A 24,783-nucleotide genomic window follows, 5' to 3' on the forward strand; every position below is an offset into this window, starting at 1 on the left:
AGGGGCCAAATTCACCCCATTCAGAGGGGCCAGCACGAGGCCTAGGTACAAGGCCTAGCATCTCCCTACCGCCCAGACTCAGAGGCGGACGGATTTCTCCCCCCGCCAGCCCAGTGATCCCCATTCTCGGCCCCGTGCCCGCACGCTGGACGAGTCACGCATCGGGCGGAGAACACCACTCGCAGACGCAGCTTCCCTAAGCTGTAATTCTGATCGATCTCCCTCCATCGCCCCGATGATGAACGACAATATCCTTTTATTATCTCAAGCCTCAGTTCATGAAGCTGGTGACATTTCTGCTTATGAGTTATAAATACAATTTATACCCTAATTACCAGCTGGGAACAGAGCTTCCATCATTTAAACACTTAGCGCAAGAGGGTTTGTAAATCTCATGCTACGGCACCCCCGTCCCCCCCATCCCGTCTTGGGGACTTTTACTGTCACATCATCATTAAAAATCCCTCGTTAAAGAGCAGTTCCAAATGCGCTCTCAGCTCTCCCCATCCCAGCCCAAGCTGCCTGGTTCCCAAACGCTCGCCCCTTGTAAATCGCAGCAGAGTTTGGCCGTGAGGCTGCGCGCAGCACATTAAGCAGCAGGGGCTGGCTGGTTTTACAACGGCGAAGGATTTATCGCAGCTCAGCCACAGCGTGGATGTCCCCTCTGGCTGTGAGACAACCAACCCACCCCTGCATGGCTGCCTGTCCTGCCCCCTCCCAGGCCGGCCGTCTGCACGGAACCCCTCGCTTCCCCCCGGGGACAGAACGATTGCAGCGGGGTAGGGCAGCTGTCGGGGGGGGGGGGGGTGCTCCTGTCCATATGGCCATGGCGTGCCCCCCGGCTTCAGCAGCCTCACGCCGGATTTACACCCGTCCGAGAGCAGCCTGGGAGGCCTGCGTCTGGCTCCAGCCTCAATTTGTAGATACCCAGTTATGTAGATACCCAGTTATGAGGAGCCCAGCCCCGCTTTACAGCCCTCCAATGCTACCTGCCCCGCCTGGCGCAGAGGAGCTGCTGGCTTTGCAAACCAGGAGCTGCCATCCCAGAGGGAGTGAGCCATGTCGGATCTGACATCCTGTCTCCGCAGACAGGCAGCTGGCTGCCCAAGCTGTCGCTGTATTTATAACGCACCCAGAGGCAGGATGGGGGGGTGGCTGGGCACACAACACTGGATGGCATCTCAGGAGACCCAGCTTCAAATCCCTGCTTGGCAACTACCCTGCTGTGTGACCCAGGGCAGCCACTTTGGGGCAGCTGGTCAGAAGAGCCCCTCTCCCCTTCAGGTACTGAACCATGGGCCCGTTTCCCCCAAAAGCAGCAGCATGCTGAGACCTCTGGACAACATGGGCACTTGAAAGGGCACTGCACTCATTGGAAAATGCTGCACCAGTCTCTCGGGCCTCGGCTGTGGAAGAGACACGGGTTCTGTCTTGTGGTTTTGGTGGGGCGCTCTCCGGGGCAGAGACTGTCTGTCTGTGCACCACACTTTGAAACGCCTGTAGATGCCACTTATGCACTCGGGGGCACCGACGCCAGCCAGTATTTGCTCCTCCAATTCCTCCTCCATGTCATTGTGGCATTGACGCCACCCGGACTGGCCTGTGCTCAGTTTATCTTTAATCGTCTCGAAATCAATAAGCGTTTACCAGGCAGCTCTGGCAGCCCTGCGCTAAGGAATTAACTGACATTCCATTAACCTCGACAGTCCAATTAATTCCCCAGCACAGGCCAGGATGTGACACAATTACAGATCGATCACCGGATTCATTTGATCTCTGTTCTTATGCGGCAGCTTCACTCACAAGAAGAGAGACACGCCCCCAGTAAGTTTGGGACCCGGCTCTGACCAGGGGAATCCTCTGCATTTAAAGAGGGCCATTTTTCTTGAAGTGGGGTGTGCTTGTTACATGGGTTGCCTTGTTTACGTGATTGTTTATGGTAGGGTCTCTTGCTGCCCATGGGGGGATAGGCTGTTTCAAACAGCTTCAGCAATTCAATAACACTTGAATGCCTAAAAGTTTGGCTGAATTTGGCACTGGGGAGAGGAAGCAAGATGGAGGGTGTGAGAGATCATCTCCCCATTGTGACCCTGAGGCATTGGGGCCGGCTGCCCCCTAACACACACCTCCCCTGGCAGGCATCTCCCCGGAGACCTGTGAGGCACAGGGACATCCAGCAGCCCCAACCACAGGAGCTGAAGGACTAGCCCCAGTCTCCCCAGCCAGCAGAGGGATATAAACCTCCAGTGTGAACCCGCCATGACACAGGGCTGCAGACCAACACCTGCTAGGGCGGGTTACAGAAAGGGGCACATTAATTCCGATTAGCTTTGGGAGCAAGGTCTAGCCCCTGTTCTAACCACTACACCCCATGCCCTGCCCAGAGCTGGGGACAGAACCCAGGAGTCCTGGCTCCCACCCCCCCTGCTCTAATCCAAAGACCCCACTCCCCTCCCAGGGCCAGGGATAGAATCCAGGAGTCCTGGCTCCCAGCCCCGCCCCGCAAACCACTAGGTACCACTCCCCTCCCAGAGTAGGGACAGAACCCAGGAATCCTGGCTCCCAGCCCCCCTGACCCAATAGACCCTGCTTGTGTTCTCTGCCCAAGGGTACCAGTGTGAAATGTGGCCCTAGATCTGAGGTGTCCTTTATGACACCCTTTTGCCCTGCCCACCTTGGGGCGCTCTGTGCTCTCTGCCCCAGTGCTATACAATGCAACACTCTCAACCCGCAATGGACAGGGCAAGCGAGACAGGGCTGAGGGGAGAGCAGGGAAAGGGGGGGGGGCTGCTTAGACTCAAGGCCATCCCAGCAATTGGTGGGGTTGTTTTCATGGCTGGAGGTGCGGGAGGGGATCTGCCTCTCAGACCCCAATTCCTAGGAACCACAGCCTCCCTGGCGAGCCGGCCAGCCCGAGAAGCTCCTGAGCAGCCGGCTTGGGAGTGATGTAGAGGAGAGCAGGGTAGCCCCAAGCCCCGGAGCCCAGGCCTCCAGAGCCAACAGGACAGGATTCGCCGGGCGCCATGTGTCCTCCGGGCTGGTGCATTCTGCAGGGCTGTTGGGACTGTGGGCTCTTCAGGGGAGGGGCTGTCTCTTGCTCTACGTCTGCGCGGCCCTGATCGCGGTCAGGGTCTGGGAGGCACCCGGCACGATGGGGCCTCTATGTAATAAATAACAGGTGACCCATTGCTAATGAGGAGCCTGACAAACACAGGAGGTCCCCGTCTCTCCACCCTGCGTGGACAGCTCAGAGCAGGAGCTGGGAGCACGCCAGCAAATCCTGCAAACACAGAGCGAGGCTGCCACCCCATGGCCACGCAAAGTCCAGGCAGCATCTCTAGCAGAGCTGAGCCCAGAGAAGCCAGCCCTCCCAGCCCGCGACTCGCTGGGCTGCACCTCCGTCTCCTGGCACGTCCACACTCCAATCTCAGATGGACAGTGTGCACGCACGCTGCCCATGTGGACACGCCTATCCCACGGAGATACCCGCATGCACACGCCCTCACTCTCATTGCTCAGCCTGTCACCGGGGCACCATCTCGGCCTCTCCCAGCGCCCAACCCCCAAGCTCCGGCTAAGCCTTGCTGACTTCCTGCCACGCATCCCATCGCACCACCCGGCCCCAGCTCACGCCCAGGCCCTCGCCCGCTGCCACTCCCGCTCCCAGCCGGGCAGACGCAGGCTTGCCCTGCGTGGATCTATTCCAATGCTGCTTCAGAGACCAGGCGCAGAACGGGGGTGTCCCGGGGGGCTGCAGGGCGCTGAGCTGCACTGAGCCACCAGGGCTCAGGTATGGGCTGCCCCATCGCCCACGCGAGGGTGCCAGCCCCCGCCGCACAGGGCAAAGCAGCTGTTAGCACTGGTGAGTTTCCCCATCCGGGGCCATCAGACCCAGAGATGCTGGGAGCCATTGTGCCACCCCTCCAGCCCACTGTGTACCAGAGAGCCTCCCCTGGACAGCCTGGGCCCCCCATTCGCGGGCTGCGCTCCTCAACCAAGGGACATTTATTCACATGTACAAACACCCGACACGTGTCCCCGCCAGGGGGAGCAGTGCCTCTGGCCCCACCAGACCGGCCCAGTCCGACCGGCACCGGAGCAATGCCCTGACAGACCCACAGGCAGGGGGTCTCTGCCTGCCCCGTAACGAACCCGCCAACCCGACTCGTAACGAACTAACCTGGGAGTCAGCGAGGGAGCGACCGCTGCAGGACTCAGCTCCCACCCCGACCCCGCACCGCGAGTCCGGCCAGCACGGCCAGGATGCGCTGCCATGCGCTTTGTAGGAGCAGGACCATGTGCCCTCCCAGAGCTGGGGAGAGAACCCAGGAGTCCTGACACCCAGCTCCCTGCTCTGACCACTAGGCCCCCGTCAGGGCTAGGCCCAGACACACAACCCTGGCCGTCACTGGTGTTGCTTTCTGTGCCGCAGGATCTCCGTGGACGTGAACAAGAAGTCCCGCTCGCAGGCATCGCAGTGATAAGGTCTCTGCAGAGCAGTTGCTTTGGCTGAACTCTCAGCGGCCTCTTCCAGGGGAGCTGCAAGAGCAGACAAAACGGCGTCACCTGATGGGTCGAGCAGCCGGCCTGGCAGCTAGGACCCCCCTGGGTGGCTTGGCTGGGACGCCCCGTCCCCGTGGAGGGACATGGCTGGTGGCCCCCAGCCAGCGCAGTGCCTGGGGCAGAGACCGGCTGGGCTGGGACCCACCCCAGAACCCCCAGGCCTGCGCGGTGACCGGACGGGGGACGCCAGCCCTGGAACCCAGGCCATGCCCCCGCCCGGCACGACCCCAGCAGAGACTCACCCTCCTCGGGCCGGGGCCGACAGCTGCTCTCGTGGCTCATGCGCTCCATGGGGGTGAAGGGCATGTAGAGGGCGCAGTGCGGGCAGGTCCAGAAGCTGCGCAGGCAGTCGCTGTACAGGTCGGTCTCGCTCTGCAAGGGACAAAGTCGGAGGGGCACAGGGTGGGACCCGGAGCCTTCGCCTCAGGGGCTGCCGGCCCCGATCCAGGGAGCGGGCTGGGACCCAGAACCTCTGCCGGGGGAATGCCGGCCCCAGTTCGGGAACGGGGAGGGGAGCCGGGGGGCGAAGGGGAGGGAAGCTGAGGGGCCCACAGCCGCTGCCTTGGGGCCCCCTGATCTGGGCCAGAGGAGCTGTGGGGGTAAATGGAGCCCCTGCCTTGGAGGCCGCTAGTCCCCATCCAGGGGGGAGCCCCGGGCTCCCAGCACTCACCGCGAGGCAGTTGTAGGTCAGGAACTCAGCCACCCTGTAGCCGCCCTTCTCCTCGTCGGGCGTCATCTCTGCCCCCTTGAAGAGCCCCGGGAGCCCCGGTGCAGCCGCCACCGTCTGGGGCCCCACGTAGCAGTTCTGCTTCTCCAGCGCCGTCAGCCGGCGCAGGCTGTACTGCACCTGCAGGGGGCGCCGGGGGTGAGGCCGGGGGGCGAGGGCGTGTCACCCGGCTGCCTGCCCGGCTGCTCCCGCCCTGCCCAGAGAGAGCTGCATTCCCCGGCACAGGGTCTGCACAACGCACCGGGCAACACCCGCCCCGCTACCTGCGCCCCCCACCGGCGCCGGGGGGGGGCCGCCCGGGGGCGCCCCGCTACCTGCGCCCCCCACCCCCACCGGCGCCAGGGGGAGCCGCCCGGGGGCGCCCCGCTACCTGCGCCCCCCACCCCCACCGGCGCCAGGGGGAGCCGCCCGGGGGCGCCCCGCTACCTGCGCCCCCCACCCCCACCGGCGCCAGGGGGGGGCCGCCCGGGGGCGCCCCGCTACCTGCGCCCCCCTCCCCCACCGGCGCCAGGGGGAGCCGCCCGGGGGCGCCCCGCTACCTGCGCCCCCCACCCCCACCGGCGCCGGGGGAGCCGCCCGGGGGCGCCCCGCTACCTGCGCCCCCCACCCCCACCGGCGCCGGGGGGAGCCGCCCGGGGGCGCCCCGCTACCTGCGCCCCCCACCCCCACCGGCGCCGGGGGGAGCCGCCCGGGGGCGCCCCGCTACCTGCGCCCCCCACCCCCACCGGCGCCGGGGGGAGCCGCCCGGGGGCGCCCCGCTACCTACGCCCCCCACCCCCACCGGCGCCGGGGGGAGCCGCCCGGGGGCGCCCCGCTACCTACGCCCCCCACCCCCACCGGCGCCGGGGGGAGCCGCCCGGGGGCGCCCCGCTACCTACGCCCCCCACCCCCACCGGCGCGGGGGGAGCCGCCCGGGGACGCCCCGCTACCTGCGCCCCCCACCCCCACCGGCGCCGGGGGGAGCCGCCCGGGGGCGCCCCGCTACCTGCGCCCCCCACCCCCACCGGCGCCGGGGGGAGCCGCCCGGGGGCGCCCCGCTACCTGCGCCCCCCACCCCCACCGGCGCCGGGGGGAGCCGCCCGGGGGCGCCCCGCTACCTGCGCCCCCCACCCCCACCGGCGCGGGGGGAGCAGCTCGCGGAGGAGCTCGGATCCTGCAAACACACCATGTGCAGACTGGTAGTGGTGGGGATCGCGGCCAGTGTTCAGGCTGCCCCCCAGCCCTTCCAATTGACGTGTGGGTGACAGCTGTCCCAGACAGCACACACCCAGCGAGGGGAGGCAATGTACCGGCGCGTTGCACAGGCAGCTACCAGCCGTGCACCCACTGGTGGCATGAGCCTGCACAGGCCCTGCCCCATGCCTCAGTTTCCCCATCCGTAGGGTGGGGAGGATGTTCCCTCGCTGCCTGCGGAGCAGGCAGAGGGTGCAAAGCTCGGTGGAAAGGTTTCCCTGGGGGGCTGCAGGGCCTGAGCTGCCCGGGGCGGACCCTGGCTCGGCCCGGCTGCACTGGGGAAGCTGCAGATACCTTCTGCTGCAGGAACTCCAGCAGCCCCTGCCTCAGCGTCGCCACCTCCCGAGGGTCCGGCCTGTGCCCTGGCTCCCCGCGCCTCCCCTCCAGCTGCCGGTTCAGGAGCCCCTCCCAGGCGGCACGGAGCTGCAGGGCTGCGGAGAGCAGCCGCAGGGCCGCCGCGCTGTCCGGCACGCACAGCTCCAGCCAGGAGTCTGCCACCAGCCGCGTGCAGTCAGCACTGGTGTCCAGGGCACGGGAGAACAGTAGGAGAGCCTGGGGGAGAGAGCAATGGTCAGGTCGGGGGCAGAGCCATGGTCAGCTATGGGGATACCTGGGGGGCAGAGCCATGGTCGGCTATGCGGGGGTCTGGGTCACAGAGGGTGAGAGTAGGGGCACAGAAAGGGAGGACCGACAGTGCAGGGGTGACATCGGGAAGCGCGGGGGCAGGGAGAGGGTAGGGGAGCCAGGGTGCAGGGTGTGGGGCAGGGCCAGGCACCCACCTGCAGGGCTGGCGCCCGCAGGCAATTCACCAAGTAGGGCTTGTTGGTCTCCAGCAGCGAGACGAAGGCCAGGAGCTGGTGCTGGCTGCTCAGCCCCTCCTGGGAACCTGCAAAGCCACAAGAGGGGGGCTCAGCTCAGCCCTGCCGTGGGGGCTGGGGCAACCATAGGGTGGGCAGGGCCCACAGCCCCCTCAGCCCCACTGCTCTGAGCGGGGCCAGAAGAACACGTGGAGGGGCACAGCAGGCTTGGGGGCTGGGCTTCAGGGGCCCTGGCTTCCAGCCCTGGCTCCCCAACAGACACCCTGTGTGACCCCAGGCTAGTCCCTGCATCCCTCTGGGACTCAGTCACCCTGTGCCACGGGGAGAAGGGTCCTTGCTGGGTCTGGTTGGACTGGGAGCTCTCTCCGCGTCGGGGCACCAAGGGGCTGGGGCCAGGCCACCCTCCGTCCCTCTCTCCCTACCTCTGCTCCTCCCGGGCTCTGCCTTCTCCTCTGTGGCCTGCAGCAGCTCTGGGCTGCTGGCAAAGACGCAGGTCGGGTGCAGGACAATCCCCTGCTTGTTCTTGGTGTGAAAAATCTGCAAGGAGACCGGATGAGGCATCAGGGCCGGGGCCAGTGGCCATGCTGGGTGACTGCAACCGGTGCTGGAGACCCCAGCCTGGGGCACAGCTCTCACGGGCTTCCTCCTTTGCAGACTCCCAAACCTCTAGCCCAGACCCCGTTCCCTTTCCAGAGCTGGGAAAGAACCCAGGAGTCCTGGCTCCCACCCCGCAGCGCTAACCACCAGACTCCCACCCCCTCCCAGAGCTGAGACAGGCCCCAGGAGCTGGAGGGGGGTCGCGAGAGGCGCACCTGGTCGGAGTCCTTGCGGCAGCTGTTGTACTGATCGGGCACGGCCAGCTGGGGGTAGAGACCCCTGCACAGCACCAGCTTGAGCAGGGCAAGCTGGTGAGAGGACAGGGCCGCGCCGGACGCAGCCTGGAGCTCGTCCACGTTGTGCCGTAGCTTGAACTTGACGTCCTGCCGAGGGAAGGGGCGATGGGGGGCAGAGCTGAGAGGAGCTCAGGGCGCCCCCGGCAGACCCTAGGAGCACCCCACTGCAAGCGACAGCACTGCCTAGCCTGGGCTCCGGCAGGCAGAGCCCGGCACTGCCCCCGTCCCGGCAAACCCTGCGGGCAGATGCTCCCGGGCTCCCGGCAGGGAGGGGCCAGCCTGCCACAGCCACGGGGTCCTGGCCCCCTTCCACCAGCCGGGCTCGGTGCCCACAGCCCCTCGGCCTCGCAGGGGCATGGCCCCGGCTTACACCCAGGGGACGTATCCAATGTCACAGAGACGGGGCCAGGAACTGAACCCAGGAGTGGTGGGGGCCACGGCCAGTCCCAAGCCCCACCCACCGCTCTAACCCACTGGACCCCACTCCCCTCCCAGAGCAGGGTCAGAACCCAGGAGTCCTGGCTCCCTCCTGCTGGTGGGGGGAGGGCACGGCAGGAAGCCAGCAGGTGACGCAGAGAAAGCTCTTGGTGCCGGCTTGGCCCCAGTGAGGGGTAGGATGGGGGAGCCCAGCAGGGCGGTGCCCTCTGCCCCACTCTCCCCCCACTGGGACCTCCCTCCCATGCACCTGGATATCGACGCCTGACGGCCCGGTCCCGCTGGCTCCCTCGTCGCTGGAGGAGCCGGCCTCCCCTTCCTGCAGCCTCAGCACCTTGCGCGTCCGCCCCTCCGTCTCCTCATGCCGCTGCCGCAGCCGGTGCAGCTCCCGGCGCTCCCGGTGTCGGCTCTGCCGGGCGTAGCTGTCCCTGGGCCCCTGCACAGGCTCCAGCAGACCGTGGTCCCGGAGCAGCGCCTGGGGGTGGGGGGCAGGAGGTTAGGCGGGGAAGGGGCTAGGGTGGGGGCCGTGCTGGGTTCTGAGGGGGACACCCAGACCCTTCTCCCGCCGCACACCCACCTGGAACTGGTGCCGCAGGTTGGCCGCCTCGTAGAGCCGATGCTCCTCCAGCCCCCGGAGCCGGCACCATTTCCGGGAGCTGCCAGCCCGCTCCGACTTCACCTGCCGGCCACACCGAAGCCTCAGCTTATTCAGGGAGGGGCAGGGAGCCATCCTGCTGCACCCCACAGCCCCCACCACGGGGCATCTCCTCCCGCAGACCCCACCCACAGCCCCCGCCACGGGGCATTTCCTCCCCCAGAGCACCCCGCATGGCGCATCTCCTCCCCCAGACCCCCCCACAGCTCCTGCCACGGGGCATCTCCTCCCGCAGACCCCCCCCACAGCCCCTGCCACGGGGCATCTCCTCCCCCAGACCCCCCCACAGCTCCCGCCACAGGGCATCTGCTCCCCCAGAGCCCCCCCACAGCTCCCGCCACAGGGCATCTGCTCCCCCAGAGCCCCCCCACAGCCCCCGCCACGGGGCATCTCCTCCCCCAGACCCTCCCCACAGCTCCCGCCATGGGGCATCTCCTCCCCCAGACCCTTAACAGCTCCCCCACAGGATGTAACCCCCCCCAAGGGGTCTGCCCCCACAAGCCCTCCTGCAGAGCAGATGGCCAGCCAGTCCCACCTGCACCCACTCGTTGAAGGTATTGAGCAGTGTCAGCGGGTCGCCGTGGGGGCTCTCGAGGGGCCGGCGGGCCGTGGCACAGTCCGGGTTGGTGCGTGTGGGGCGCAGGAATGGGGACTGCACGCTCAGCGCTGCCGCCACGGTGAGCACCGGCTCAGCCAGCCCGAAGAGCGCACCCAGAACCAGCATCTTCCCTGCAGCAGGATGGAGGGAGGAGAGCGTTACGGGGGGGAGGGGGGGGCAGCGAACCGCCTCCTATCCCCATCCCAAGGCTTAAAGTCCCTCTCCATGCCCCTGGCACCCACCCCACCCCGATTTACCCCCGCACTCAGCCAGGGCCTCCCCAGCCCCCCGCGGCACCTCACCGATCACCACGTCCACGGGCAGCTGGGCCAGCAGGCTCCCGATGGGCGTCAAGCTCTCGGCCCTGTCCAGCGCCCCCTGCTCCCTCAAGTAGCGCACGGCTGTCTCCAGGCTGGACTGGGGGGGTGGCTCCAGGAAGGGGAAGGTCCGGGGGTCACCCAGCCCCATGCTCTTCATCTGGGGGGTGGAGAAATGAAAGATTAGCCCTTTGCCTGGACATCATCACCGCTGCAGAACAGACATGCGGGTCACATGTGAGGAGCTGTGTATCTGCCCTGAAAAGTGTGTTCGGAAGGTGTGTGAGACAAGCAGGCCAGAAGGCGCCCCAGGTGCTCCTGCCAGGCAGGAGAGAAGAGACGCTTACCTCACCCGGGCTGAGTATCGGGGGGTCACAAGCACCCACTTACTCTGAGCAAAAGATGGATCGATAGACTGCAGGAACACCCACAAACAGCAGGGTGACCCTGCTTGGACTTTTGGGGTGTAACTGGGATACAGAGAGACACCCGGGATCCTTCACCGAGGGGCAAGCAGCCAGCTGGCACATTGTATGACTGGAGGATCACAGCTGTTCTGGCTGGTCCTTGCTGGGAGATACAGACCGGCTGTTCGTTCAGCTCAGGCTCGCATAGCACGCCAAGGTTTTATTTTATAAGTGACCCCAAACATCCATTAATTCGACCTGCTGCTTCTCGAACCTCCGCTCTCCGCTAAATCCCTGTCTTGTTCTCACGCTGAACGGATCCACCGGCTGTGTGCTAAGCAGAGCTGTGCGCCGGGGGTGACGGCGAGCTGGGGCGCGCTGCTCCTTGGGGAGCGGCGGAAGGGGGCTGGATGCCGTAGGGTGGCGCTTGGAGGGCTCTGGCGTTGGAGGGTGCTGCCCTGCAGGACCGCGGAGCCGGCGCAAGCCGAGAGGGGAGGGCTCGCGTGGCCTGTAGCCGGTGGAGTCAGAGCGGACCCCCGGCAGGGACAGCCTCACAGCCCCGGAAGCGTCACGCAGAGGCTGGGAGGCTGCAGGGGCTGGGCCCAGCGCTTCCTCCCGTGATGCTGGAGACCTGGGAGCGAGTTCCAGCTCCAAGGATGCTGCACGAGCCAGCACTCGGCACGGCCACACATTGGGCAGGCTAGGGGCTCAGCCTTCCAGAGCAGAGCAACTACCCAGGTTCCCCCCTTTCGAAGGACAGCTCCCCCCAGCAGTGACAGACCCGCCTGGGGATGGGGGAGATCCCCCCTCCCCGGCTCTGCCTACCTGCAGCACCAGGGCGTCGAGCGCCACGCGCTGGATCTCCGGCACCGGGTAGGGGGCGAAGGCGTCGTAGTCAGATTCAGCGTAGAGCCGGTAGCAGACCCCGGGGCCCGTCCGGCCCGCGCGCCCCTTCCGCTGCTCGGCGCTGGCCCGGCTGATCCAGAACTCCTGCAGCCGCTGCAGCTTGGCCTGGGGGTCGTAGCTGAGTTCCTTCACCTTCCCTGGGGGGCAGGACAGGCAGACACTCTCGGGACAATCTCCACACGCCTCACCCAGCACCCGGCCGCCCCCATCCTGCCGCGCTCAGAGCCACAGCCAAAGGGGAGTCCCAGGCCGGCCCGGAGAGTGGAGCCCCCACCCCACCAGCTGGTGCTGGCCCACGCCTCCCAGCCCCGAAGCGAGGGGAGGGCGTCTCACCAGAGTCCAGCACAAAGCGCACCCCATCGATGGTGACCGAGGTCTCGGCGATGTTGGTGGAGACGATGCATTTCCGGACTCCTGGGGGGGGGCATGTCAAACACCTGGGGGGTGGGGGGAAGAGATGGGGAGTCACAGCTCCTGACACACCCCGCCACCCCTGCTGGTCCCCTCTGCACCCCCACACACGGCTACTCTCCACCCCCTCCCCCTCCCTTCGCCCAACACAGTTGTTCCCCCGCCCACCCCACAGCACCGCTCCCCCCAGCCACCCCACGCACCCCCCTTCCTAGCCCCCACAGCCACTCCCCAGCTACGTTCCCCTCCTAGCCCCATCGCTGATGCCAGCTCCCCACAGCACGCTCCCCCACCGGGGGGCACAGCCCAGTCCAGCGGAGGCCTTGGCCCCTGCCCCGCGCCCAGACCCACCTTGTCCTGCTCAGCAATGGAGAGGGTGCTGTGCAAGGGCAGCACCACCCAGCGCTGGGTGTGGGTGGCATAGGCCTGGACCACCTCCAGCACGGCGCTGATCTCCGCCACCCCGCTCAGGAAGACGAGCAGGTCGCCCCGCTCCTCGGGCGGGTACTTGTGGTCGATGGCCTGCAGCACCCGCAGGTAGGGCCGGGGGTCCAGCCGCTCCGGCTTCCCGCTCGCTGCCAGAGCCTCCTCCTGGGGGATGGGCTGGTAGACGACCTGGCAAGCAGAGACGCCATGGCCACAGGGCAGGGAGAGAGAGCGCCCGACGCTGGGCAGCCCGAGGGCCGGCCCCGCAGGGACACCGCCCTCATCGGCCCAGCAGGCTGGAGGTGCAGGGAGAGGGAGGGCAGTGGCGTGGCTTAGCCGGCTCAGCACTGGGAGCCGGGACTCCTGGGTTCTGCCCGCACTACGGGCGGGGAGTAAGGCCCAGTGGGTTAGAACCGGGGGGCTGGGAAGCCAGGACTCCTGGGTTCTAATCCGCCTGCGTACAGACACAGCTGCATCTCAGCACCGGGTGAGGGATCCCTGTACACACAGCCCCCGTGCCCCACCCCAGAGGTGGCCACGTCTCAGCACCGGAGGGGGACCCCCAAGGATGCGGCAGGGGTACAGCAAGGGGCTCCCCAAGTTCCCAGCCACGCCCACCCCCCATGCTCTCACCGTGATGGGGAAGAGCCGGCCAGGCACCTGCACCACGGGGGCACCCCCGAAGTACCCCGCGAAGAGGCGGATGTTGATGGTGGCCGACATGAGCACCAGCTTGAGGTCGGGGCGGGCGGGCAGCAGGCAGCGCAGCACGCCCAGAAGGAAGTCGCTATGCAGATGCCGCTCGTGCACCTCGTCGGCAATCAGCACCTGGTACCCGGGCAGCGCCGGCTCGCGCTGCACCTGCCGCAGCAGCAGCCCCTCCGTCAGGAAGACGATCTTGGTGGCCGGGGAGCGGGTGCTCTCGAAGCGGATCTGGTATCCCACCTGGGGAGGAGCAGGGGCGGGCGGGCGGGCAGGCGGTCAGCAGGAGGGGAGCCCAGCACCTGCCAGCCAGGGCAGAGGGCCAGCACGGAGGGACCATGGTGCTCGCCCCAGACAGCTGGTGCTGAAATGCATGGAGCTGCCCTAAGAGAGGCCCCTGATCACCGGCACAGAGCCCTAGGGGCTCGGCCCAGACCCCCAGGCACTGCCTGCTCCCAGGGCACGGCCCAGACCCCCATGGGGGTGGTTGGGAGGGCACAACCTAGATCTCAGGGCTCTCTGCATCCCCAAGGCATGGCCCAGCCCCCATTCTCTGCATACAATCTCACCCACTGCCCCCACGCAGCAGGGCTATGGGACAACAGCGAGAGGCCACATGGGGTCGGGCATCTGGGACCCCCGCTGGGTTTAGCTGGGATTCCTGGCCAGGAGGAGCGGGGGGCACAGCAGGTCTCACGTCCTCCCTGTCCGAATTCCCTCAGCCTGGCACAGACCCTGCCTGAGCCCTGGGGCACCCCTGGTCTCAGCCCCACTCACCTCAGCCCCATACTGGTGCAGGCTCTCAAAGCCCACCCGCTTGGCCAGCGAGATGCAGGCGATGCGACGTGGCTGGGTGCAGGCCACGTGACTGTACCCAGCCGCTAGCAGGTACTGGGGGACCTGTGTGGACTTGCCACAGCCCGTGTCGCCGGCTACCACCACCACCTGGTTCTGGGCCACAGCCCGCAGCAGCCGGTCGCGGTACTGAGCAATGGGCAGGGCCGCCCGCTCCCGCTGCAGCTTGGCCAGCTTGGCAAAGCTCTGCTTCTGGGCGAAGTCCAGGTAATGCAGCAGGGCGGCGCGGAACTGGGAGTGCTGCTCGGCCGGCACCCCTGGGCCCTGCCGCGGACCCCCCCTCCTGCCCCGCGCCAGCCCCTCCACGTCCCCGCTCAGCACCGACAGATTGATCCGGTAGCACGGGTCGTACTCCCGTGGGAGGCCAGCCAGCCCAGGGGCGGCAGAGGGGTCAGCTCGGGCCGGGGGAGCCCACACCGCCGGCTCCCCCTTCGCCTTCAGGGTCTGGAAGCGCTGGAGCCGGCCGAAGAAGGCCCAGAACTGGCGGCTGTCTTCAGAGCCCGCCCGGATGTAATCCTGCTCCCGGAAATACAGCTCCTCCAGCCGGCGCCGCATCTCGGGGCAGCTCCAGTCCCAGCAGCCGCCCTGCTGCCCCCGGGACGGGGAGGGGTCTCTGCTTCGCCTCTTGGCCCTGCGCTCCTTCTCCGACGATGGCATCTCTGCCCCCTTGGGTCACCCCCGGCGAAGACCTCCCACTTCTCGGCAGAGGCAGGGGATGGGAATCTGGATCTGGGCAACCCACGGGGGTCAGGGGGTTGGAAATCCGGACAGGGCTGCAGGCAGGAAACAGCTGAATCTCTGCGGGGGCCTCACCCCAACTGGCCACTCCGTGGTGGGTGAATGGGTTCGGGGGTCCCACTCAAGGCTGATCTCTCCAGTGCCTGGGGGTTGGGGGACAGAAGGCAATGTGTAAGGACAAGAACTCGTTCTGGAAGAGCATGAGCCCCGGGCCTGCCGGGCGACGGGCCGGGAACCCTGTGCTAGGCAGGGGGGATTAAACCCAAACAGCTCTCTGGGCTTGATCCATCCCCGGGCACCAGAGGGCACCTGCCCTCTCCCACCCACCAAGGAGCTAACGCCCCAACAAAGCATCCCCCATGGCCCCTCTCTGTGCTCTCGTGTGCCCCCCTCCAGAACCCTCTGCTATCCCTCCCACAGACCCCCCTCCAAACCTCTATGGGCTACCCTGCACCCCTGCTATCCCTCCCACAGAACCCCCATTCCCCTATGGGCCCCCCGAACCCTCTGCTATCCCTCCCACAGACCCCCCTCCAAACCTCTATGGGCTCCCCCGCACCCCCTGCTATCCCTCCCACAGCCCCCCCTCCATTCCCTATGGGCCCCCCTGAACCCTCTGCTATCCCTCCCACAGACCCCCCCTCCATTCCCCTATCGGCCCCCACGCACCCCCTGCTATCCCTCCCACAGACCCCCCCTCCATTCCCCTATCGGCCCCCACGCACCCCCTGCTATCCCTCCCACAGACCCCCCCATTCCCCTATGGCCCCCACGCACCCCCTGCTATCCCTCCCACAGACCCCCCCCATTCCCCTATGGCCCCCCGCACCCCCTGCTATCCCTCCCACAGACCCCCCCCATTCCCCTATGGCCCCCCGCACCCCCTGCTATCCCTCCCACAGACCCCCCCCATTCCCCTATGGCCCCCCGCACCCCTGCTATCCCTCCCACAGACCCCCCCTCCATTCCCCTATGGCCCCCCGCACCCCCTGCTATCCCTCCCACAGACCCCCCCATTCCCCTATCGGCCCCCACGCACCCCCTGCTATCCCTCCCACAGACCCCCCCATTCCCTATGGGCCACCCCAAACCCTCTGCTATCCCTCCCACAGACCCCCCCATTCCCCTATCGGCCCCCCGCACCCCCTGCTATCCCTCCCACAGACCCCCCCATTCCTCTATGGCCCCCCCGCACCCCCTGCTATCCCTCCCACAGACCCCCCTCCAAACCTCTATGGGATCCCCCGCACCCCCTGCTATCCCTCCCACAGACCCCCCCATTCCCCTATGGCCCCCCTGAACCCTCTGCTATCCCTCCCACAGCCCCCCCTCCATTCCCCTATGGGCCCCCCCGCACCCCTGCTATCCCTCCCACAGACCCCCCCCTCCATTCCCCTATCGGCCCCCCCGCACCCGCTGCTATCCCTCCCACAGACCCCCCCTCCATTCCCCTATCGGCCCCCCCGCACCCCCTGCTATCCCTCCACAGACCCCCCCTCCATTCCCCTATCGGCCCCCACGCACCCCCTGCTATCCTCCCACAGACCCCCCCCATTCCCCTATGGCCCCCGCACCCCCTGCTATCCCTCCCACAGACCCCCCCATTCCCCTATCGGCCCCCACGCACCCCCTGCTATCCCTCCCACAGACCCCCCCATTCCCCTATGGGCCCCCCTGCACCCCCTGCTATCCCTCCCACAGACCCCCCCATTCCCCTATCGGCCCCCACGCACCCCCTGCTATCCCTCCCACAGACCCCCCCCATTCCCCTATGGGCCCCCACGCACCCCCTGCTATCCCTCCCACAGACCCCCCCATTCCCCTATCGGCCCCCACGCACCCCCTGCTATCCCTCCCACAGACCCCCCCATTCCCCTATGGGCCCCCCTGCACCCCCTGCTATCCCTCCCACAGACCCCCCCATTCCCTATCGGCCCCCACGCACCCCCTGCTATCCCTCCCACAGACCCCCCCCATTCCCCTATGGCCCCCCGCACCCCCTGCTATCCCTCCCACAGACCCCCCCATTCCTCTATCGGCCCCCCCGCACCCTCTGCTATCCCTCCCACAGACCCCCCCATTCCCCTATCGGCCCCCCCGCACCCCCTGCTATCCCTCCCACAGACCCCCCCATTCCCCTATCGGCCCCCCGCACCCCCTGCTATCCCTCCCACAGACACCCCCATTCCTCTATGGCCCCCCCGCACCCCCTGCTATCCCTCCCACAGACCCCCCCCCATTCCCCTATGGGCCCCCCGCACCCCCTGCTATCCCTCCCACAGACCCCCGCTCCATTCCCCTATCGGCCCCCCCGCAGCCCCTGCTATCCCTCCCACAGACCCCCCCCATTCCACTATGGCCCCCCGCACCCCCTGCTATCCCTCCCACAGACCCCCCCCATTCCCCTATGGGCCCCCCGCACCCCCTGCTATCCCTCCCACAGACCCCCCCATTCCCCTATGGCCCCCCGCACCCCCTGCTATCCCTCCCACAGACCCCCCCATTCCCCTATCGGCCCCCCCGCACCCCCTGCTATCCCTCCCACAGACCCCCCCATTCCCCTATGGCCCCCCCGCACCCCCTGCTATCCCTCCCACAGACCCCCCCATTCCCCTATCGGCCCCCCCGCACCCCCTGCTATCCCTCCCACAGACCCCCCCATTCCCCTATCGGCCCCCCGCACCCCTGCTATCCCTCCCACAGACCCCCCCCATTCCCCTATCGGCCCCCACGCACCCCCTGCTATCCCTCCCACAGACCCCCCCATTCCCTATCGGCCCCCACGCACCCCCTGCTATCCCTCCCACAGACCCCCCCATTCCCCTATCGGCCCCCCGCACCCCCTGCTATCCCTCCCACAGACCCCCCCCATTCCCCTATGGCCCCCCGCACCCCCTGCTATCCCTCCCACAGACCCCCCCATTCCCTATCGGCCCCCCGCACCCCCTGCTATCCCTCCCACAGACACCCCCATTCCTCTATGGCCCCCCGCACCCCCTGCTATCCCTCCCACAGACCCCCCCATTCCCCTATCAGCCCCCCGCACCCCTGCTATCCCTCCCACAGACCCCCCCATTCCCCTATCGGCCCCCCCGCACCCCCTGCTATCCCTCCCACAGACCCCCCCCATTCCCCTATGGCCCCCCGCACCCCCTGCTATCCCTCCCACAGACCCCCCCATTCCCCTATGGCCCCCACGCACCCCCTGCTATCCCTCCCACAGACCCCCCCCATTCCCCTATCGGCCCCCCGCACCCCCTGCTATCCCTCCCACAGACCCCCCCATTCCCCTATCGGCCCCCCCGCAGCCCCTGCTATCCCTCCCACAGACCCCCCCCATTCCCCTATCGGCCCCCACGCACCCCCTGCTATCCCTCCCACAGACCCCCCCATTCCCCTATGGCCCCCACGCACCCCCTGCTATCCCTCCCACAGACCCCCCCATTCCCTATGGCCCCCCCGCACCCCCTGCTATCCCTCCCACAGACCCCCCCTCCATTCCCCTATGGCCCCCCGCACCCCCTGCTATCCCTCCCACAGACCCCCCCATTCCCCTATCGGCCCCCACGCACCCCCTGCTATCCCTCCCACAGACCCCCCCATTCCCCTATGGCCACCCCAAACCCTCTGCTATCCCTCCCACAGACCCCCCCATTCCCCTATCGGCCCCCCGCACCCCCTGCTATCCCTCCCACAGACCCCCCATTCCTCTATGGCCCCCCCGCACCCCCTGCTATCCCTCCCACAGACCCCCCTCCAAACCTCTATGGGATCCCCGCACCCCTGCTATCCCTCCCACAGACCCCCCCATTCCCCTATGGCCCCCTGAACCCTCTGCTATCCCTCCCACAGCCCCCCCTCCATTCCCCTATGGGCCCCCCGCACCCCCTGCTATCCCTCCCACAGACCCCCCCTCCATTCCCCTATCGGCCCCCCCGCACCCGCTGCTATCCCTCCCACAGACCCCCCTCCATTCCCCTATCGGCCCCCCCGCACCCCCTGCTATCCCTCCCACAGACCCCCCCTCCATTCCCCTATCGGCCCCCACGCACCCCCTGCTATCCCTCCCACAGACCCCCCCCATTCCCCTATGGCCCCCCGCACCCCCTGCTATCCCTCCCACAGACCCCCCCATTCCCCTATCGGCCCCCACGCACCCCCTGCTATCCCTCCCACAGACCCCCCCATTCCCCTATGGGCCCCCTGCACCCCCTGCTATCCCTCCCACAGACCCCCCCATTCCCCTATCGGCCCCCACGCACCCCCTGCTATCCCTCCCACAGACCCCCCCCCATTCCCCTATGGGCCCCCACGCACCCCCTGCTATCCCTCCCACAGACCCCCCCATTCCCCTATCGGCCCCCACGCACCCCCTGCTATCCCTCCCACAGACCCCCCCATTCCCCTATGGGCCCCCCTGCACCCCCTGCTATCCCTCCCACAGACCCCCCCATTCCCCTATCGGCCCCCACGCACCCCCTGCTATCCCTCCCACAGACCCCCCCCATTCCCCTATGGCCCCCCGCACCCCCTGCTATCCCTCCCACAGACCCCCCCATTCCTCTATCGGCCCCCCGCACCCTCTGCTATCCCTCCCACAGACCCCCCCATTCCCCTATCGGCCCCCCCGCACCCCCTGCTATCCCTCCCACAGACCCCCCCATTCCCCTATCGGCCCCCCGCACCCCTGCTATCCCTCCCACAGACACCCCCATTCCTCTATGGCCCCCCCGCACCCCCTGCTATCCCTCCCACAGACCCCCCCCCCATTCCCCTATGGGCCCCCCCGCACCCCCTGCTATCCCTCCCACAGACCCCCGCTCCATTCCCCTATCGGCCCCCCCGCAGCCCCTGCTATCCCTCCCACAGACCCCCCCCATTCCACTATGGCCCCCCGCACCCCCTGCTATCCCTCCCACAGACCCCCCCCCATTCCCCTATGGGCCCCCCGCACCCCCTGCTATCCCTCCCACAGACCCCCCCATTCCCCTATCGGCCCCCACGCACCCCCTGCTATCCCTCCCACAGACCCCCCCATTCCCCTATCGGCCCCCACGCACCCCCTGCTATCCCTCCCACAGACCCCCCCATTCCCCTATGGCCCCCCCGCACCCCTGCTATCCCTCCCACAGACCCCCCCATTCCCCTATCGGCCCCCACGCACCCCCTGCTATCCCTCCCACAGACCCCCCCATTCCCCTATCGGCCCCCCGCACCCCCTGCTATCCCTCCCACAGACCCCCCCCATTCCCCTATGGCCCCCCGCACCCCCTGCTATCCCTCCCACAGACCCCCCCATTCCCCTATCGGCCCCCCGCACCCCCTGCTATCCCTCCCACAGACCCCCCCCATTCCCCTATGGCCCCCCCGCACCCCCTGCTATCCCTCCCACAGACCCCCCCCATTCCCCTATGGCCCCCCGCACCCCTGCTATCCCTCCCACAGACCCCCCCATTCCCCTATCGGCCCCCCCGCACCCCCTGCTATCCCTCCCACAGACCCCCCCATTCCCCTATCGGCCCCCCGCACCCCCTGCTATCCCTCCCACAGACCCCCCCCATTCCCCTATGGCCCCCACGCACCCCCTGCTATCCCTCCCACAGACCCCCCCATTCCCCTATGGGCCCCCCGCACCCCCTGCTATCCCTCCCACAGACCCCCCCATTCCTCTATGGCCCCCCGCACCCCCTGCTATCCCTCCCACAGACCCCCCCATTCCCCTATGGGCCCCCCCGCACCCCCTGCTATCCCTCCCACAGACCCCCCCTCCATTCCCCTATCGGCCCCCCCGCACCCTCTGCTATCCCTCCCACAGACCCCCCCATTCCCCTATGGCCCCCACGCACCCCCTGCTATCCCTCCCACAGACCCCCCCATTCCTCTATGGCCCCCACGCACCCCCTGCTATCCCTCCCACAGACCCCCCCATTCCCCTATGGCCCCCACGCACCCCCTGCTATCCCTCCCACAGACCCCCCATTCCCCTATGGGCCCCCCGCACCCCCTGCTATCCCTCCCACAGACCCCCCCATTCCTCTATGGCCCCCCGCACCCCCTGCTATCCCTCCACAGACCCCCCCATTCCCCTATGGCCCCCACGCACCCCCTGCTATCCCTCCCACAGACCCCCCCATTCCTCTATGGCCCCCCGCACCCCCTGCTATCCCTCCCACAGACCCCCCCCATTCCCCTATGGCCCCCCGCACCCCCTGCTATCCCTCCCACAGACCCCCCCATTCCCCTATCGGCCCCCCGCACCCCCTGCTATCCCTCCCACAGACACCCCCATTCCTCTATGGCCCCCCCGCACCCCCTGCTATCCCTCCCACAGACCCCCCCATTCCCTATCAGCCCCCCGCACCCCTGCTATCCCTCCCACAGACCCCCCCATTCCCCTATCGGCCCCCCCGCACCCCCTGCTATCCCTCCCACAGACCCCCCCCATTCCCTATGGCCCCCCGCACCCCCTGCTATCCCTCCCACAGACCCCCCCATTCCCCTATGGGCCCCCACGCACCCCCTGCTATCCCTCCCACAGACCCCCCCATTCCCCTATCGGCCCCCCGCACCCCCTGCTATCCCTCCCACAGACCCCCCCATTCCCCTATCGGCCCCCCCGCAGCCCCTGCTATCCCTCCCACAGACCCCCCCCATTCCCCTATCGGCCCCCACGCACCCCCTGCTATCCCTCCCACAGACCCCCCCATTCCCCTATGGCCCCCACGCACCCCCTGCTATCCCTCCCACAGACCCCCCCATTCCCCTATGGCCCCCCCGCACCCCCTGCTATCCCTCCCACAGACCCCCCCATTCCCCTATCGGCCCCCCGCACCCCCTGCTATCCCTCCCACAGACCCCCCCCATTCCCCTATGGCCCCCCGCACCCCCTGCTATCCTCCCACAGACCCCCCCCATTCCCCTATGGCCCCCCGCACCCCCTGCTATCCCTCCCACAGACCCCCCCCCATTCCCCTATGGCCCCCCGCACCCCCTGCTATCCCTCCCACAGACCCCCCCATTCCCCTATCGGCCCCCCGCACCCCCTGCTATCCCTCCCACAGACCCCCCCATTCCTCTATGGCCCCCCGCACCCCCTGCTATCCCTCCCACAGACCCCCCCATTCCCTATGGGCCCCCCCGCACCCCCTGCTATCCCTCCCACAGACCCCCCTCCATTCCCCTATCGGCCCCCCGCACCCTCTGCTATCCCTCCCACAGACCCCCCCATTCCCCTATGGCCCCCACGCACCCCTGCTATCCCTCCCACAGACCCCCCCATTCCCCTATGGGCCCCCCGCACCCCCTGCTATCCCTCCCACAGACCCCCCCATTCCTCTATGGCCCCCGCACCCCCTGCTATCCCTCCACAGACCCCCCCATTCCCCTATCGGCCCCCCCGCACCCTCTGCTATCCCTCCCACAGACCCCCCCATTCCCCTATCGGCCCCCCCGCACCCCCTGCTATCCCTCCCACAGACCCCCCCCATTCCCCTATGGGCCCCGCACCCCGGCCCCGCTCTCACCGCTCGGGCCTCGCAGGCCGCAGCCGCCGGGAAGCGCCGCCTCCCGCAGCCGGGCCCGCCCCGCCCCGCCCCGCGTCCCTCCGCGCCGCGCCTGGGGGATCTGCTCCCGGGGGGCTCGGGGTCCCCCCTGCTGGGGCCGGTGCCCCCCCCCGCTGCATTGGGGGGCTGGGATCTGCTCCCGGGGGGCTCGGGGTCCCCCCTGCTGGGGCCGGTGCCCCCCCCCGCTGCATTGGGGGGCTGGGATCTGCTCCGGGGGGCCTCGGGGTCCCCCCTGCTGGGGCCGGTGCCCCCCCCCCGCTGCATTGGGGGGCTGGGATCTGCTCCGGGGGGCCTCGGGGTCCCCCCTGCTGGGGCCGGTGCCCCCCCCCGCTGCATTGGGGGGCTGGGATCTGCTCCCGGGGGCCTCGGGGTCCCCCCTGCTGGGGCCGGTGCCCCCCCCCCGCTGCATTGGGGGGCTGGGATCTGCTCCCGGGGGCCTCGGGGTCCCCCCTGCTGGGGCCGGTGCCCCCCCCCCGCTGCATTGGGGGGCTGGGATCTGCTCCCGGGGGCCTCGGGGTCCCCCCTGCTGGGGCCGGTGCCCCCCCCCGCTGCATTGGGGGGCTGGGATCTGCTCCGGGGGGCCTCGGGGTCCCCCCTGCTGGGGCCGGTGCCCCCCCCCGCTGCATTGGGGGGCTGGGATCTGCTCCCGGGGGCCTCGGGGTCCCCCCTGCTGGGGCCGGTGCCCCCCCCCCGCTGCATTGGGGGGCTGGGATCTGCTCCCGGGGGCCTCGGGGTCCCCCCTGCTGGGGCCGGTGCCCCCCCCCGCTGCATTGGGGGGCTGGGATCTGCTCCCGGGGGCCTCGGGGTCCCCCCTGCTGGGGCCGGTGCCCCCCCCCCGCTGCATTGGGGGGCTGGGATCTGCTCCCGGGGGCCTCGGGGTCCCCCCTGCTGGGGCCGGTGCCCCCCCCCCGCTGCATTGGGGGCTGGGATCTGCTCCCGGGGGCCTCGGGGTCCCCCCTGCTGGGGCCGGTGCCCCCCCCCCGCTGCATTGGGGGGCTGGGATCTGCTCCCGGGGGCCTCGGGGTCCCCCCTGCTGGGGCCGGTGCCCCCCCCCCGCTGCATTGGGGGGCTGGGATCTGCTCCCGGGGGCCTCGGGGTCCCCCCTGCTGGGGCCGGTGCCCCCCCCCCCGCTGCATTGGGGGGCTGGGATCTGCTCCCGGGGGCCTCGGGGTCCCCCCTGCTGGGGCCGGTGCCCCCCCCCGCTGCATTGGGGGGCTGGGATCTGCTCCCGGGGGCCTCGGGGTCCCCCCTGCTGGGGCCGGTGCCCCCCCCCGCTGCATTGGGGGGGCTGGGATCTGCTCCCGGGGGCCTCGGGGTCCCCCCTGCTGGGGCCGGTGCCCCCCCCCCGCTGCATTGGGGGGCTGGGATCTGCTCCGGGGGGCCTCGGGGTCCCCCCTGCTGGGGCCGGTGCCCCCCCCCCGCTGCATTGGGGGGCTGGGATCTGCTCCCGGGGGCCTCGGGGTCCCCCCTGCTGGGGCCGGTGCCCCCCCCCCCGCTGCATTGGGGGGCTGGGATCTGCTCCCGGGGGCCTCGGGGTCCCCCCTGCTGGGGCCGGTGCCCCCCCCCCGCTGCATTGGGGGGCTGGGATCTGCTCCCGGGGGCCTCGGGGTCCCCCCTGCTGGGGCCGGTGCCCCCCCCCGCTGCATTGGGGGGCTGGGATCTGCTCCCGGGGGCCTCGGGGTCCCCCCTGCTGGGGCCGGTGCCCCCCCCCGCTGCATTGGGGGGCTGGGATCTGCTCCCGGGGGCCTCGGGGTCCCCCCTGCTGGGGCCGGTGCCCCCCCCCCCGCTGCATTGGGGGGCTGGGATCTGCTCCCGGGGGCCTCGGGGTCCCCCCTGCTGGGGCCGGTGCCCCCCCCCGCTGCATTGGGGGGCTGGGATCTGCTCCCGGGGGCCTCGGGGTCCCCCCTGCTGGGGCCGGTGCCCCCCCCCCGCTGCATTGGGGGGCTGGGATCTGCTCCGGGGGGCCTCGGGGTCCCCCCTGCTGGGGCCGGTGCCCCCCCCGCTGCATTGGGGGGCTGGGATCTGCTCCCGGGGGCCTCGGGTCCCCCCTGCTGGGGCCGGTGCCCCCCCCCGCTGCATTGGGGGGCTGGGATCTGCTCCCGGGGGCCTCGGGGTCCCCCCTGCTGGGGCCGGTGCCCCCCCCCGCTGCATTGGGGGGCTGGGATCTGCTCCCGGGGCCTCGGGGTCCCCCCTGCTGGGGCCGGTGCCCCCCCCCGCTGCATTGGGGGGCTGGGATCTGCTCCGGGGGGGCTCGGGGTCCCCCCTGCTGGGGCCGGTGCCCCCCCCCGCTGCATTGGGGGGCTGGGATCTGCTCCCGCGGGGCTCGGGGTTCCCCATGCTGGGGCCGGTGCCCCCCCCGCTGCATTGGGGGTCTGGGATCTGCTCCTGGGGGGCTCGGGTTCCCCCTGCTGGGGCCGGTGCCCCCCCTGCTGCGTTGGGGGGCTGGGATCTGCTCCCGGGGGGCTCGGGGCCCCCCCCTGCTGGGGCCGGTGCCCCCCCCGCTGCATTGGGGGGCTGGGATCTGCTCCCGGGGGTGC

At 69.3% G+C, this 24,783-nt stretch overlaps 1 protein-coding gene across 1 annotated transcript in view; it reads right to left on the reverse strand.

Annotated features, from left to right (window-relative positions):
• Nucleotides 1–239: 239 nt before the first annotated feature.
• The window catches only part of DHX34 (DExH-box helicase 34), a 32,554-nt gene continuing 8,010 nt past the window's right edge, over nucleotides 240–24,783 (reverse strand). The window contains 17 exon segments of the mRNA XM_073321891.1: nucleotides 240–4,539; nucleotides 4,806–4,935; nucleotides 5,234–5,410; nucleotides 6,818–7,075; nucleotides 7,303–7,409; nucleotides 7,764–7,878; nucleotides 8,154–8,321; nucleotides 8,920–9,144; nucleotides 9,247–9,348; nucleotides 9,860–10,053; nucleotides 10,225–10,399; nucleotides 11,472–11,689; nucleotides 11,886–11,976; nucleotides 11,978–11,989; nucleotides 12,315–12,578; nucleotides 13,023–13,334; nucleotides 13,869–14,827. Coding sequence (XP_073177992.1) covers nucleotides 4,406–4,539; nucleotides 4,806–4,935; nucleotides 5,234–5,410; nucleotides 6,818–7,075; nucleotides 7,303–7,409; nucleotides 7,764–7,878; nucleotides 8,154–8,321; nucleotides 8,920–9,144; nucleotides 9,247–9,348; nucleotides 9,860–10,053; nucleotides 10,225–10,399; nucleotides 11,472–11,689; nucleotides 11,886–11,976; nucleotides 11,978–11,989; nucleotides 12,315–12,578; nucleotides 13,023–13,334; nucleotides 13,869–14,603 — 3,417 coding nt within the window. The 5' untranslated portion in view covers nucleotides 14,604–14,827 and the 3' untranslated portion in view covers nucleotides 240–4,405.

The sequence above is a fragment of the Lepidochelys kempii genome, chromosome 23, assembly GCF_965140265.1.
Source record: "Lepidochelys kempii isolate rLepKem1 chromosome 23, rLepKem1.hap2, whole genome shotgun sequence".
NCBI lineage: Eukaryota > Metazoa > Chordata > Testudines > Cheloniidae > Lepidochelys > Lepidochelys kempii.